Source organism: Falco biarmicus, chromosome 6, assembly GCF_023638135.1.
Source record: "Falco biarmicus isolate bFalBia1 chromosome 6, bFalBia1.pri, whole genome shotgun sequence".
Taxonomy (NCBI): Eukaryota; Metazoa; Chordata; class Aves; order Falconiformes; family Falconidae; genus Falco; species Falco biarmicus.
In genome coordinates this window covers 40668776-40681178 of record NC_079293.1, presented here as the reverse complement: position 1 = coordinate 40681178, position 12403 = coordinate 40668776, and the positions used below count along the sequence as shown (strand labels likewise).

Here is a 12403-nt window from a genome sequence, read left to right as displayed (position 1 = left end):
CAGTTAATTCAGGCGATGGGATAGACTACGGCCAGCAGAAGTGTGAAAACATTGGAGACCTGATCGAAGAGACACTGGAAGCCTTTGAACGTCATGGTGGAGAAACTGCTTATATAAACATTAAATACATGATCCCTACTTATCAGTCATGCATATTAAACTGAGTTGTATCAAATGGGATGATTCCATGTGTTCTAAAAAAACTGTATCTGACATTCTATGGCATCTTGTTAGTCATGCTTTTTTTCTCTACAGCTGCTAAAATAGTGGCTTCTGGAGCATTAGAGTGTTAGCGCTATTGTGAACAAGGCTTTCCAATACATAAATAGTGCCTGTTCCTTTGATTACAATGGTGTACTGTGCTTGTTTGTTCCCTGAAAGAATCACTCCTTTATAACAGAGCTGACTCGAGCAGGAATCAGAGTTAAACCTTCACTTGTATAGACAATAAAACTATAATTTTCATACGCGATTCAGCAATTGCTGTTCTGTGTCCGCTTGCCCTGAGGGTGATGTCAGAGGCTGTAACAAGAAGAGTTTATGCTGACTGCTTAATAGGTGTTTGTCATGGAAGAGAAACACCAGTTCAGCAGTGCCTCTCTAGCAGCTGTGCTGAATAATGTGCACTGACATACAATAAAACTGTTGAATGTATATACCAATTACAGCAGGAAAATTTATATGGTCCATTATAAGGCACTGTCATTAAATGAATTCATGTTTCATACACACTCCTGATCTCAGCTTCCAGGTGTTTACCTTTTCATGGAACTTGGGTTCCTCTTGGTAAACATCAGGCATAGCCACGGTTTTGAAGAAAAGAAGCCCAGAAAAAACTTCAATAAATCAGATGGAAGATATCATGTAAATAATGTATTTGTCCCTAATGACACTGTTAATCTGGGTAAACACAGAATATACACATATTTTTAAAGGGCACTGGGTTTTTTTTCTAACTGCAAGGTTGCTGTGGCTTTTCTGTTATTATTATAGTATATATTGTACAATGTAACTATTGTTACAGGAATCCCTTACAATTTCCTACTCAATTAGCTTCTCCCTGCATACTCCCACCATGGAATTGATATAATTATGGATTTAAGCAAGGCTATTGAGATTGACTTTATTGCTTTTTAAGCATTTCTATGGAATAAACCTACAAAAAATAAAACGAGTTTTACAATTCTCAAGGACAACCATTTAAAAATACCAAGTCAGCTCAAAACAAATCAGGAAATATGAGATAAAAACCATGAGATTTTTAAAAGTACTGACTTTGGGTTCATTTGGCTTTTATTCTGGTTTCTGGAAGCTCTTAAAATATAAGCAAGCTGTACTTCCAAGTGTTTCTCTGTAACTGCTAGAGCTCAAAATGCACTCTTTGGTGTTAGACACATGAGACTTTTTCCAAGTGCTTAGCCACATCCATGTTCACACCCTACAAGGCTTGCCTCTGTGAGAGACACAGCCCCTATGCTGCCCTGTTCTATTGGGTGCATATTGGAAGCATGGCCAGCACCTTCCCACCTGCTGAAACTCTAAGCTGAATCTGTCGTTGGACTTACATTAGACTTGCCTTTTCCTGTTCTCTGGGCTCTTCAGCCTGAAGATTTTTTTGTATCTTTTACTTCCTTCTCTTTCCTGTAATTGAAAAAAAAAGTTAAGAGGAAAATTTTTACTCTTCCTGCCTCTTTGAGGAACTGCAACATCAAGGGATGTCACCAGCCACGAATGCTCACCAGCCCCTGGTTGAGGCATGGCTGCTGAAGGTGTGCCTTTTTCCCAGGCTCTGGAGACCTTTCTTTTCTTTTACACATTGCCAGGGCTTCCCTCAAGCCTCTAGAGTTTAGACAGTGTCTATTTCTGTGACTAACACACCCCCGTGATGGATGACACATCCAATATGCTGCCTCACATCTAAGGTGTCTGTAAATCTTTCACCTCCTGGGCAGAAGGGAAGGTGAAACCTGGCTGCAGGCCCCTGTCTTGGGAAGCTCAAGAGCTTTGTCTTCAAACCATGCAGCAATGAGTCTAACAGGATACTGCAGGAGGACTAAGGCTACATCTTCTCTTCCAAAAATGCCTTTCTACACAGCCACCCTGGTACTATCAGCACAGCCTTCACAGTTTCTCCCGGTTTCCCCTCAGCAGACCCCTGTCCTGCATTGTCCCTGGCACCAATGAGCCATACTTCTTCATTTACTGGCACCTATGGGTTTGGTTCTGTGGCACTGCAGGTTTCCCGCGAGTACAGAGTGTGCTGGAGACTGCTGCTTGGAGGGAGCTGCGCTATTCAGCTCAGAAACAAACCAAGCCCTTCATAAAAGGAAAAATCCCCAGCCACCTTTCACTCCTTAGCTATTTGTATTCTGTCCTTAAGAGAAAGCCCACTACTGCTCTTTGCTTGAGATCAAAAAACTCCTCAATAGCTGGCCTCAGTTCCCTCGCTGTTGGGCTCCAGCCACAGAGCTGCTCACAGAAGGGACGGTGCAGGAAAGGGCTCTCATCCCTTCGATCTTCCCATCACATCACTCCTCTGCATCCTGGCAGCACTGCTGAGGATGAGAGGAAGCTGCAGGCTCCTCACCAGCTTTGTAACTCTATTCCCTGACTCACTCTTCTTGCATCCCCTCCCCTTCAGCTCCACTAGGACACAAGACTAGACTGACAGACATCATGGAAAATGGGTACTTTGTGCAGCTGCAGACTTGCCCAGACCTGATCCCCTCAGCTCTTTCTTGAAGATTTCTTTCATAAGACGTTGCTTCAGCAAGGGGTGACTTTATTGCAAATCATAAGGGCAGTAGAGGTCATGCCCATTCACATCAGGAAAAATAGGTTTTACAGTGAAGTGCTTTTACTTGCATGTTCAGGATGGGAACATTAGCCTCTATAATACTACTTCTATGCCTGGGCCATTGCTTTAAAAGTGAACATTCTCCCATAACCTCATTAATTCTAGGAACTGGACTGATAAAAAGAAGCATGATAAAAACCACCAGTTGGTAATTTAGGAACACTGAGAATAAAACTATGTTAAGATGTCATTTTACTAAGTCAAACTGTAGGCCTGCCAACCTTGACAGTGTCCCTTTAAGCATGATCAGCAGCATATTTATAGGCAATTACAGCACAGCTCAGAGTACTTTATAAAGCACAAGATCAAGGACCCAGGTGCTTAAGCATATGAGTAACACTTTGTCATTCAATACACTGCTTAGCTATTTTACTATGCTCAAAAAAATGGAATTGTAGTTAAAAAATAGCGACTGCCTCTCTTTTCACCAGATCATATAATTGTGGTCACTGACACTAGGGGCAAGCCAATCAACAGTTCCTAATTGCAATCAATTAAAAGGCACTCTGGGCCAGGTGTTTCAATGGGTATAAATTAAGCATAGTGCCATTAAGGGTAACTTGGCTTTACAGACTTGATGTGGTTTGTGCCTTATTCTGGGGTATTCTACTGCTTTCTAGCTCTCCAGCAATCGCAAGGTAAGGAGCATCAGTAAAGGCACCTGTGGACCCATGGACTGTTAAATAAGTTGCAAGTGTTAGCTTTCTGGAACTATCTGAGATGTCTCCAGTTTATCTTGATTGTTGTGTTAGGTTGGCTGGTAGCTGTTTAGCTTGAAGAATAAAAAGAATAAGCTAACATCAGGGGGAAAAGAACAATCTACTTGTGGCAGCCTTTGTCTTGCATAATCATCAAAACAGGAATAAAATAAAATCCTTTTAATGATTCCTCCCCAAAGCTGTGTAAGGGATCTCTGTAACAGGTTGTCACGGTTTTGGGAACTGACACTTGGTGGATGCTGGTGGGTGCCATAAAGCAGTTGCTGTGCAAGCTGTTGAGCTCCTGAATGGTACAACTTGTCTGTGTGAGGCTGAGGGGGGCAGAGGGGGCTGGGGCTGGGGCTCCTGCCAGGCTGGGGCTGCCTGCGGAGGGGCAGAGCCTGGCAGAGGACTGGGCACACTGCTGCCAGCACCGGCGGCAGGGAGCTGGAGCCAGGCTTCTCGCTGGTAGCTTTCCAGTGTTTCAAAGAGATGGAGCTGACAAAAGGAGTTTGAAAAAGGCCTTCCAGGAGTCAAATACAAAAGGGCTATGGGAAGCTGTAAGTGGGAGGGAAGGTACGGGACCCTGGCTGGGAGGGTGTTTGTGCGCGGGGTGCAGGGATGTGTAGCTGCAGCCAAGCAGGGCAAAAATAAAAAGCTAGAGCAGACACTATGTGCTTTCCTAATCCTGTCTGGAGACCCTCTGACTTCCAGAAAAGCATTCTTCAGTCTGAGGGGCTCCGCAGGCAGTGGGGCAGTTCACATTTTTCCACTCATCTGTAACATCCTGTGTTTTCTGCTTTAAATAAAAGCAGTGATGTTTGCGGGAAATCTGTACAAAGCCCCGTCTGCTTGCAACTGCTCGGAGCTGCTTTGTGCCTCCTGGAGACCGGGAGAGGAAGGTTCATGCCCTGGCAGGACAAGAAGTTCCCTGCACCGGCCCCATAATCCTTCCGGCGTGTCAGGGGAGGGAAGGGGAGCATGTGGTGGGGCATATCTTGGCCGCGCATCTTCTTGCCTAGCGAATACAGCCTGGGTATGTCTGCGGGGCTCCTCACCAAGAGCTCTCCCCTCCTTAGGGCAGTGTGTCCAGAGGGATGAAGGGGTCTTGCAGCACCTCTGGGGTGGTGGGTGCCCTCCAGCAGGGCTGCTGGTGAGGTGGGTGGAAGTCTGTCTGAGCTGAGGGGGACAACCTGCAACCTCAGGGAGGAAAGCGTGTTTCCCACAAAGCTGGGAGGCAACCGTGTGCTCAGTATCCCTTTTGTGGTGCCAGTTTGGGTGCTTATTCCACAAATATTCAATTTTTACCAACACTGAGGAGTGAGCCAGGCAGCTGAGGAACCGGGCAGCCCTCATAAACTGCCAGCTGGTAACGCTGGGGGCCCTGGGCACAGCAGGGCTGTGCGGCGTCACTCGGGGCCAAGTGACGCTGGTGTGCCCAGCGTGTGCCATAGCATTGCTTCCCTCTGCGTTTCCCTGTTAGCAGCAGAATCTGACCTTGGCCACCCTGCTGCGGCACTGGGAGGCCAGCTGTGCACCCCAGGGCCCCTTCCTCCAGTTGAAAGGGAGGGGGAAGGGGTGGGCTGCTTACCTTTTTCACTGACAGCGCCCCTTGCATAGAGCAAAAGCCTCCAGCTGTGGAAGAAGGGGCACCCTCCCCATCACTGGGGTGGCAGTGCAGGGCACAGCTGTGCTGGCGGGGCTGTGGCCAGGGGTGTTTTGGGGACTGCACCCCTTCTGCTGGCTCGCAGGTGTGAGCACAGGAACCCTCTGCAGCTCTGCCTCTGTTGTGGTCTGCTGACCCTGGCTGATGAGGGCATGGGGTGAGAGGGGATAAAATAGGAGCTAATCCTGGTGCCTTATGAACGCTGAAAGAGAAGTTAAATCCCAGTCTCTTTAACTCTGTGTTGGGGAGGGTGGGTTAAATGCATTGAGGGAACAGGAGGAAAGGGGGCATCTAAACAGGGAATCATAATGTTGGCTCTCTTATGCCTGTCTCAAGAAATGAGTATGACATACCTGAGTTTATTTAATAATCTCAGCAATCCAAACTTCCTGTGTTCATCAGCATAATGTTTTTCAAAAAAGTAAGAATCAGACGTTAAGGCTGTTGGAAGGCAGAAGGGGAGCAGCTGCACATCAACCTGCTCTGCGGCACAATGGGAACATGTTGGTCTTGAGTCTCATCTCTGCATCTTTTCCACATCTCAGGCCAGATGATCCACAACTTGGTAGACATTAATTGATGCCACCGTACTTAATACGATTGCAGATAAATGCACAGTTAATTTTGGTAGCATCATGTGAAGTTGAGTGTTGCAGCCACTAGCATCCATAACCACTGTAGCTCTGTGTCTTCCATGGAGTCATGCTGACCTTGCATGAAACCACATTGCGCTCTGATATGAGTAAAATGATCAAAGAAAACATGGGGACAAAGTCCTTGAAAAACACCAGGAAGCTCGAGGAGGAGGTCTGCACATCACAAGCACATCCTGTCAAGAACATGTAGAACAGTTGAGTGCCAAGGCCCACTGGGTATAGGCCAGATAAAATTAATGTGACATAAAGCAGCTACCTCATGTTGCCCACTGTTGCATTAATTGGGGGGCCTGGCTTTAAATATGTGGTCCATCCAACTCTGTGTCAGATTTCAATTTCTGTTTTCTGGGTGTAATTCCTAAGCCCTTCCCTAAGGAACAACTACCAAAGAGCAGCTATGCTTACCTAACTCCAGCCCTAGAAGCAGGGAATGATATCCCTGCATCTCACCATCTCCATTTCATGCATTAGTCCCATTATTTCTTTTTTTTCACTTGTTCTTGCTTCCTGCTTCTCATGGGTCCCTGTGGTGCTGTGCTGAGCTGGAAGAGATTCTCGGTGGGTAGAGAGGCAGCTGATGAGAAGAAACCAGGAGGGACCAGCTATTCCAGCAAAGGCTTTTCCTTTGCAGTTTGTGTTTTGGGAAATGTGAATTTTGGGGAACTTGTGTCTCTTTCACCCCAGAGCTGCTCCCTGGGCAGTAGCTGAGGCAAAACATCTCTGGAATGAGTCCTCCTATCTTCCCGCATAATGCTGCGGTGTATTAGGAGAAAAATATAGTCTCTGCTGCAGGTGGGGGACGGGAGTGAGAGCAAATGGCAGGAAGCTTTTGGCATGTGAGCACCGAGAAGTTGTTTGTCCAGCTTTTTGGGCCCCTGCAGCTGTGTATCCCACACCCCTGCCTCTCTGGGCCACCATTTGTCCCCTCAGCTACTGCCTGGGTGTTTTCTGCGGCTGGGAGTTTTCTGGGTTTTCCGTGGCAGAACATTTCTAGGCTCTGCTTGTGTGAAGGTTCAGATGGGTGCCCCAGTGCTGCGATATGGGGCAGCCTGGGACTTTCTCCCCTTACTTCCTATGTGACCTCCAAGGTGTGCTTGGAGCTGCTGATGCTGGCAGGGAGGGAGCCTATTTTCTACAGTCATCTTCTCCTCCAGGTGCTACTGTCTTTGCCCCAACCTTCCCACAGAAACGTCCTGTCATGGTGGACTGGAAGTTGTCACCATTGTAGCCAAGATATCATCAGGCATCGTGGAACTGAGCCTGGCTCCTCCTGGCCAGCAGCGCAACCTCTTTCGCCTTTTCCCTGTATTGGACAGGTGCAGCTGCTGGTGGTGGGGTTGCCCCAGCGCTGGAGCAAGCCTTTTCCTGGGAACAGCCAAGTAAGAGACCCTAAGGCAGGTGGTCTGCAGTTCCCCACCTCTTTGGAAAGCAACTGAATTCTTTCTGAGTGAAGAAAAAAGAAAAATTAATGGTGTCTAGCTGAAATAGTGCTTTATATCCACTACTGTAAATCCAAAGATAAAACCCAGATCTCTTTCAAATCACTCAGTGCAGGGAGGAGGAATACTTGGAAGCTCTTGTTCAGCCCTACATTTCACAGTGTGCATTTTATTCCTCAGCTATTCACTGGAAGAACTCCATGCCTGACACTTTTTTTTATTAACACTGAATCATTTATGTCTGTTACAAAGGAAGAAATTGCTACTGCACTGCCTCAAGAATCAAAGTAAAGGGAACATCTGCTCTAAACTTCTCGCATCCGATTATTGCTTGCTATGCATTATTACTTACAGGAGTAATGTGACTAAATTAAAGCTTTCTTTTCTTGTGCCTGCTTTTATGCATTGCTTTGGTATAAAATGTGTGGCTTGCTTAAATCAACCTACAGCTAAAACTATGTCTGCATAGAGCTGAGCCCACGTGTACTTTCATACAATTAAGGGCACAATTGGAGCATTCTGAAAGATTGCCTTTAAAAGGCCTTTTGTTCACTCCCCCATAGGAGCTTGGTGTACAAGCACGTAAAAATGCAACATTAAGGGGGAGAAAAAAGGTCAGTGAGGAATTCTGTAGATGCAGAATGCAGTTTTCTGTAGCTCAGCAGCTGTCTGTGTTCAAAGGCAGGGGAATGACTCGCATTGCGAGGGTGATGATAGTTTTGATAGGAATCCCCCACATCACAAGAATGTTTCTAACAAAGGAGGAAAAACCCACCAGAAACATTCCGGAGCTGTGAACCTGCGAGCCATGAAAACAGTATGCAAGCCGCTCTGCGAAGACACCAGCAGCAAATGCAGCTACTTCTGCAGGTGGCAGAGAGAGTTAGTGGTTATTTTTCTTTTTCTTCCTTTCTGAAGTGCATGCAGTCTTACCAACAAGCTTAATTGATTGAAAAAAATATCTGGAAAATAAGGCTCTTGAACTTGCATGCCTAGAAACCTACCAGCATCACGTGCATAGCAAAGGCCACATATCTCACAAAATACCACAACATTTCACAAAGGAGGTTTAAGAGCTCCAATTGAATAAAGCTTTCTCTGTGAAATATCTTTATGGATCTACAAAGCAGTTAAACCCTCCCTGGGAAAAAAATGTGTACATCTCTTACAGTGCAGCAGCAGCAGTGTAACTACCACTGAGGCCTCATTAATAAGGTTTTTCCCCTTATCAGTAGAAGGAAAAAATAAATCCTCATCATGTAAAAGAAATTTAAACTACTAAATTATGACTGTTTGCTTTTAAATCCTACATATGTATACATAAAAACTGTGTAACAGTGCTCTGCCTTCTTTACTGACTTTAAGTAGCAGGATCCATCCCTTAATGACAACAACAGGACCTAAATAAACTCAATAAGACCCTTTTCTACCAATAATTTTGTTACTGACGTAGTGCAGGATTGATTTTTGTGGTCTGTTTTACAGTAGCTTTTAATTATAAGACAATTTGGGTACCACAGGCAGTAGGAAAACCGGGCAGTTGCAAGCCCTGCAGTGTTCAGTCATACGTAGTATAACGGCTGTTTTTTCTCCTTAAAGAAAGAAAAATAGTATTCTTCTGTTTTCAGTGAACTTTTTTTAAAGCTTTTATTTCTTGAGCATTTCTCAGTTTCCCAAGAAGATAGGTGCATTGCCTCTGCTCAACAGCTTCCCTTCATACCCATAAATATTTCCAGCTTTTTATTACCAGCATGTAGTGTTGCACTGTCTTTTCATGTCTCCCATATTGTTATAATTATGTTTGGGGAATGGAGATGGATGGTGTGTTGAGCGTGTGTTTGGTTTCCCCACAGCCCTCACTCGTGGCTGTTTTCTATAACTTGATCAATAGAAGGCAGTTGTACAAACAATAGTTTTTAATTTCCAGCTTTTGCTTTCAAGTTTCTCATGAAAATTTAAATATTTTTCTTAAATTATACAGCACACTTTCATTTGCTTTGCCTGAGATATCTCATGACATTTGTCTCCTTCCAACCCTCCCAGGCTGCCTAGTTCTGTGTGGACCCCAAAGGTTCGGGGAAGCGACAGCTCTTTCAGAAATGTTCCCAAATAAACATCAAAGGGCAGATGTTGCCACTGAGGTGCAGAAAGGTCTGGAAACTTGGCTGAGGGTTGGGTGAAATGAACTGTGCCCTGGCCCCAGCCTGGGGCTGGGCTTGTGAACCAAGGGTGGGAGATACTCTCAGAGCCATGGTGTCCATGGATGTCAGTGAAAGGACCCTTTCCCAACACCAATGGGGATGTTCAGTGGCTGCCTCACCCAGCTGTATGTGGCCCTGGTAGTGGTTGGGCACCCACTGAGTCCAGTCGTGCAGCACCTATTGACCAGCTCTTGGCAAAAGCCATTGCTCAACGTGCCTAGTGTGCACTGAGCTGCCAAAGCCTCTGCACATCAGCTTCCTTCCTGCCATGACAGATGGTGGCTACAGCCAGGAGATGCAGCTGATGACTGACATCAGCTGGGCTCAGTGGCTGGGAGGAGGAGGCGGCACCAGGGCAAGGGTTTGAACACAGTGATATTTTTTCAAGGGAGATGCCTCTGCTGCTTCTTTCAGCTAGCTTTGCTCCAGGCAAGAACAGGAACAACGTATGTGCTGCAAATAAAAGGAGACTGGGGAAGAGCTGTGACAGCTCACTTCTAATGCCTGGCAAAAGCCCACTTTCTCTTTTACTCCTCAGTGGACATGGTGGAGCATTACAGTTGGCATGGTGGACCACTGCAGAGCCCTCTTTCCAGGGGTCAGTGGCTCCCTGGGGACAGCCAGCTGAAACCCAAAGTGCTGCCATGCAGCTGGAAAGTGTTGTTATTTCTGCTTTTAGCTGAGCAAACTGATGTTGCACAGAAAACGTGTTAGAGCAGAGGGTGAAACCCAGTCACTTGCCCTAACAACTGCTGATGCTGTTCTGGTGCCAGACCTCCTCCTTGCTTCTTGGTCTCAATGAGAGTAAAATGGGGAAGCAATGCCGTGTGACTGCTCTGGTTTCAGTTCAGCACACAGAGAACTGGCTGTAGCCGTACAGAGCAGCGATTACGGCTAAATATTGCCTATTTTAGTCTTCAGATTGGTCTTAATCATAGAATCTGTCATTAGTAATGAAGTCAAAGGGACTATTTGTATGAAAAAAGAAAGCAGGAACTGGCCCCTGACCTTACCTTAAACTTACATCATTGCTGTGTAGTAGGTTGCACGGGGTTTTTTCCTGGATAATTTTCCCTCTACCCCAAGCCATGCTTTAGAATGACCATATTTGCATTTCACCATGCCTTCATCTTACCGCTGTGGGCTCATTTTAGTAGGCTTCTCTGTGTCACTTTGGTTTGTGCACTTTTAATCAGTTTTATTCATTAGTTCTTAACCTGCATTTTTCTATCTAAATGACTTTCTCCAGAAAAGTCAGGAGGCTGGAGAGCTGTCTTTCATATTGTGTTGTGACTTGATATAAAAGTAGCACGCACCTTGCTTTAAAGACTGGCCAAGGTTAAAATCAGTGATATGATCTATTTGTTTAGGAATTTACACAGAACTGCTGCTATCAGACAATAATAAGAATTGTGAAATTTGCTATGAAAGGCATTCCTTTTTTTACTGTGAACATTACGCCTCTTCACTTATTTCAGTAAATGCCCAATAAAAGTGCAATAAATCCCATGCCATAAAAGCATGTACAGAGGGTTTGTGCTACAGGGCTTCAAAGCTGCCTGACTTCACTGCTGCAACTGGTACCCAGCTTCCTGTGGTGCCCAGGGCTGCCTTTTGGGAACTCCCTGCCATGTGCCTAGAAAAACCCATCTCTCCTACAGCACGTGATACCAAAGCACACCCTGCCACAGGCTGCCCACCGCAATGCCACACTTGAGGGAGGGAGGAAAATAAGCACAAACCCCAGAAGTGGCTGATGCCCAAAGGTGTCTGGGAAGGGAGTGGGACAGGGACTGCACCCCCTGGAGAAAGGGGGGTGGAAGGGGGTTAGAGCTGTGCAGGCCTTGCCAAAGGGAAGGGCGGTGAGGTGAGGTGTGTGGCATACTGGGGTCAGCCTGCTTTCCGTCACATGTAAACGTGGAATTTGTGAATGAAACTAAATTGAGGGAGGGAACCGAACTTTGTGTGAGCAGCTGCTTGTACTGAAATAGGTAGCAGCCTTTAAACTTGAATTTAACAGGGAAACATTAAACTCTATGTTTATGCCTTACTCTTTTTAGAACCCAATTCAAATAGCAGAAATGGGAAGAAAAAAGCCCAGACAAATTAAGGCTGAACCAAGCTGAAAAAAGCTTGCCTGTTAGACCAGCTGTAACCTTGCATCTGTGATACCAGCAACATTGCGGGACACCTCAGCAAGGTAGGGAGATGTGATCCGTGCACAGGCAGGGAAATGGCAGGGACCACCTCAGCAACCCTTGCTTTTGATAGAGCCAGTTTGTGTCTGCACCTTCCCAGCTGGTGGAGCTGCTTCTGCCAAAACTTCCTGGGAACAGAGACACAGTGTCTCCTCCAGCCTCAGCTGGGAGAGTAGTCTCTCTTGAACAAGATTAACAGGTCGAACCCCAAATCTTAAATCCTGTACAGGAACCCAAATGTGACTGCTCACCGGCTTTTCCTGCTGAGCTGAAAGCTAGCATGAGGCAGGATGCGCTGGAGAAGTATGCTGTATGGACACCCTGCTGCAGAGCAAATGGGAGTTCAGCCCAAGATGCAAACCCTGCCATAAGGTTTGCCCTTACAGCCAGAGGCTGGCTCCCAGGCTGTTTTCTGTGCTTTTTCTCCATGGCTTCTCTTCCAGGAAAACAAAACCTATCCCTTGAGGGCAAAAGGCAGAGCTTTCTTCTCTTGCCCATCCTGTTTTGCTTTCTCCACTGCCTTACTAACCCTGATTTATAGCTGTGTACAGAAGAGCAGAACCAGCCTTCCTAGTTGGTCACAGTAATTTTTTAGCTCAGTCTTTGTCTATATGATTTTCTGATCATGTTCTCCTTGAGCTGACTGATGATCTACTGCTGCCATCTGAGTCAGTAATTACAGCAGCAT

General features: G+C 46.0%; 1 protein-coding gene across 3 annotated transcripts in view; it reads left to right on the top strand.

The window, feature by feature from the left end:
* The window catches only part of PACRG (parkin coregulated), a 251223-nt gene extending 250471 nt beyond the window's left edge, over nt 1-752 (top strand). The window contains exon 6 of one of the 3 annotated variants that reach the window (XM_056343715.1): nt 4-752. In XM_056343715.1, the coding sequence (XP_056199690.1) occupies nt 4-164 (161 nt within the window). In that variant the 3' untranslated portion in view covers nt 165-752. The remainder of the gene's footprint in view (nt 1-3) is intronic. The other 2 variants (XM_056343714.1, XM_056343716.1) reach the window with 2 other exon arrangements.
* The last annotated feature ends 11651 nt before the right edge of the window (nt 753-12403 follow it).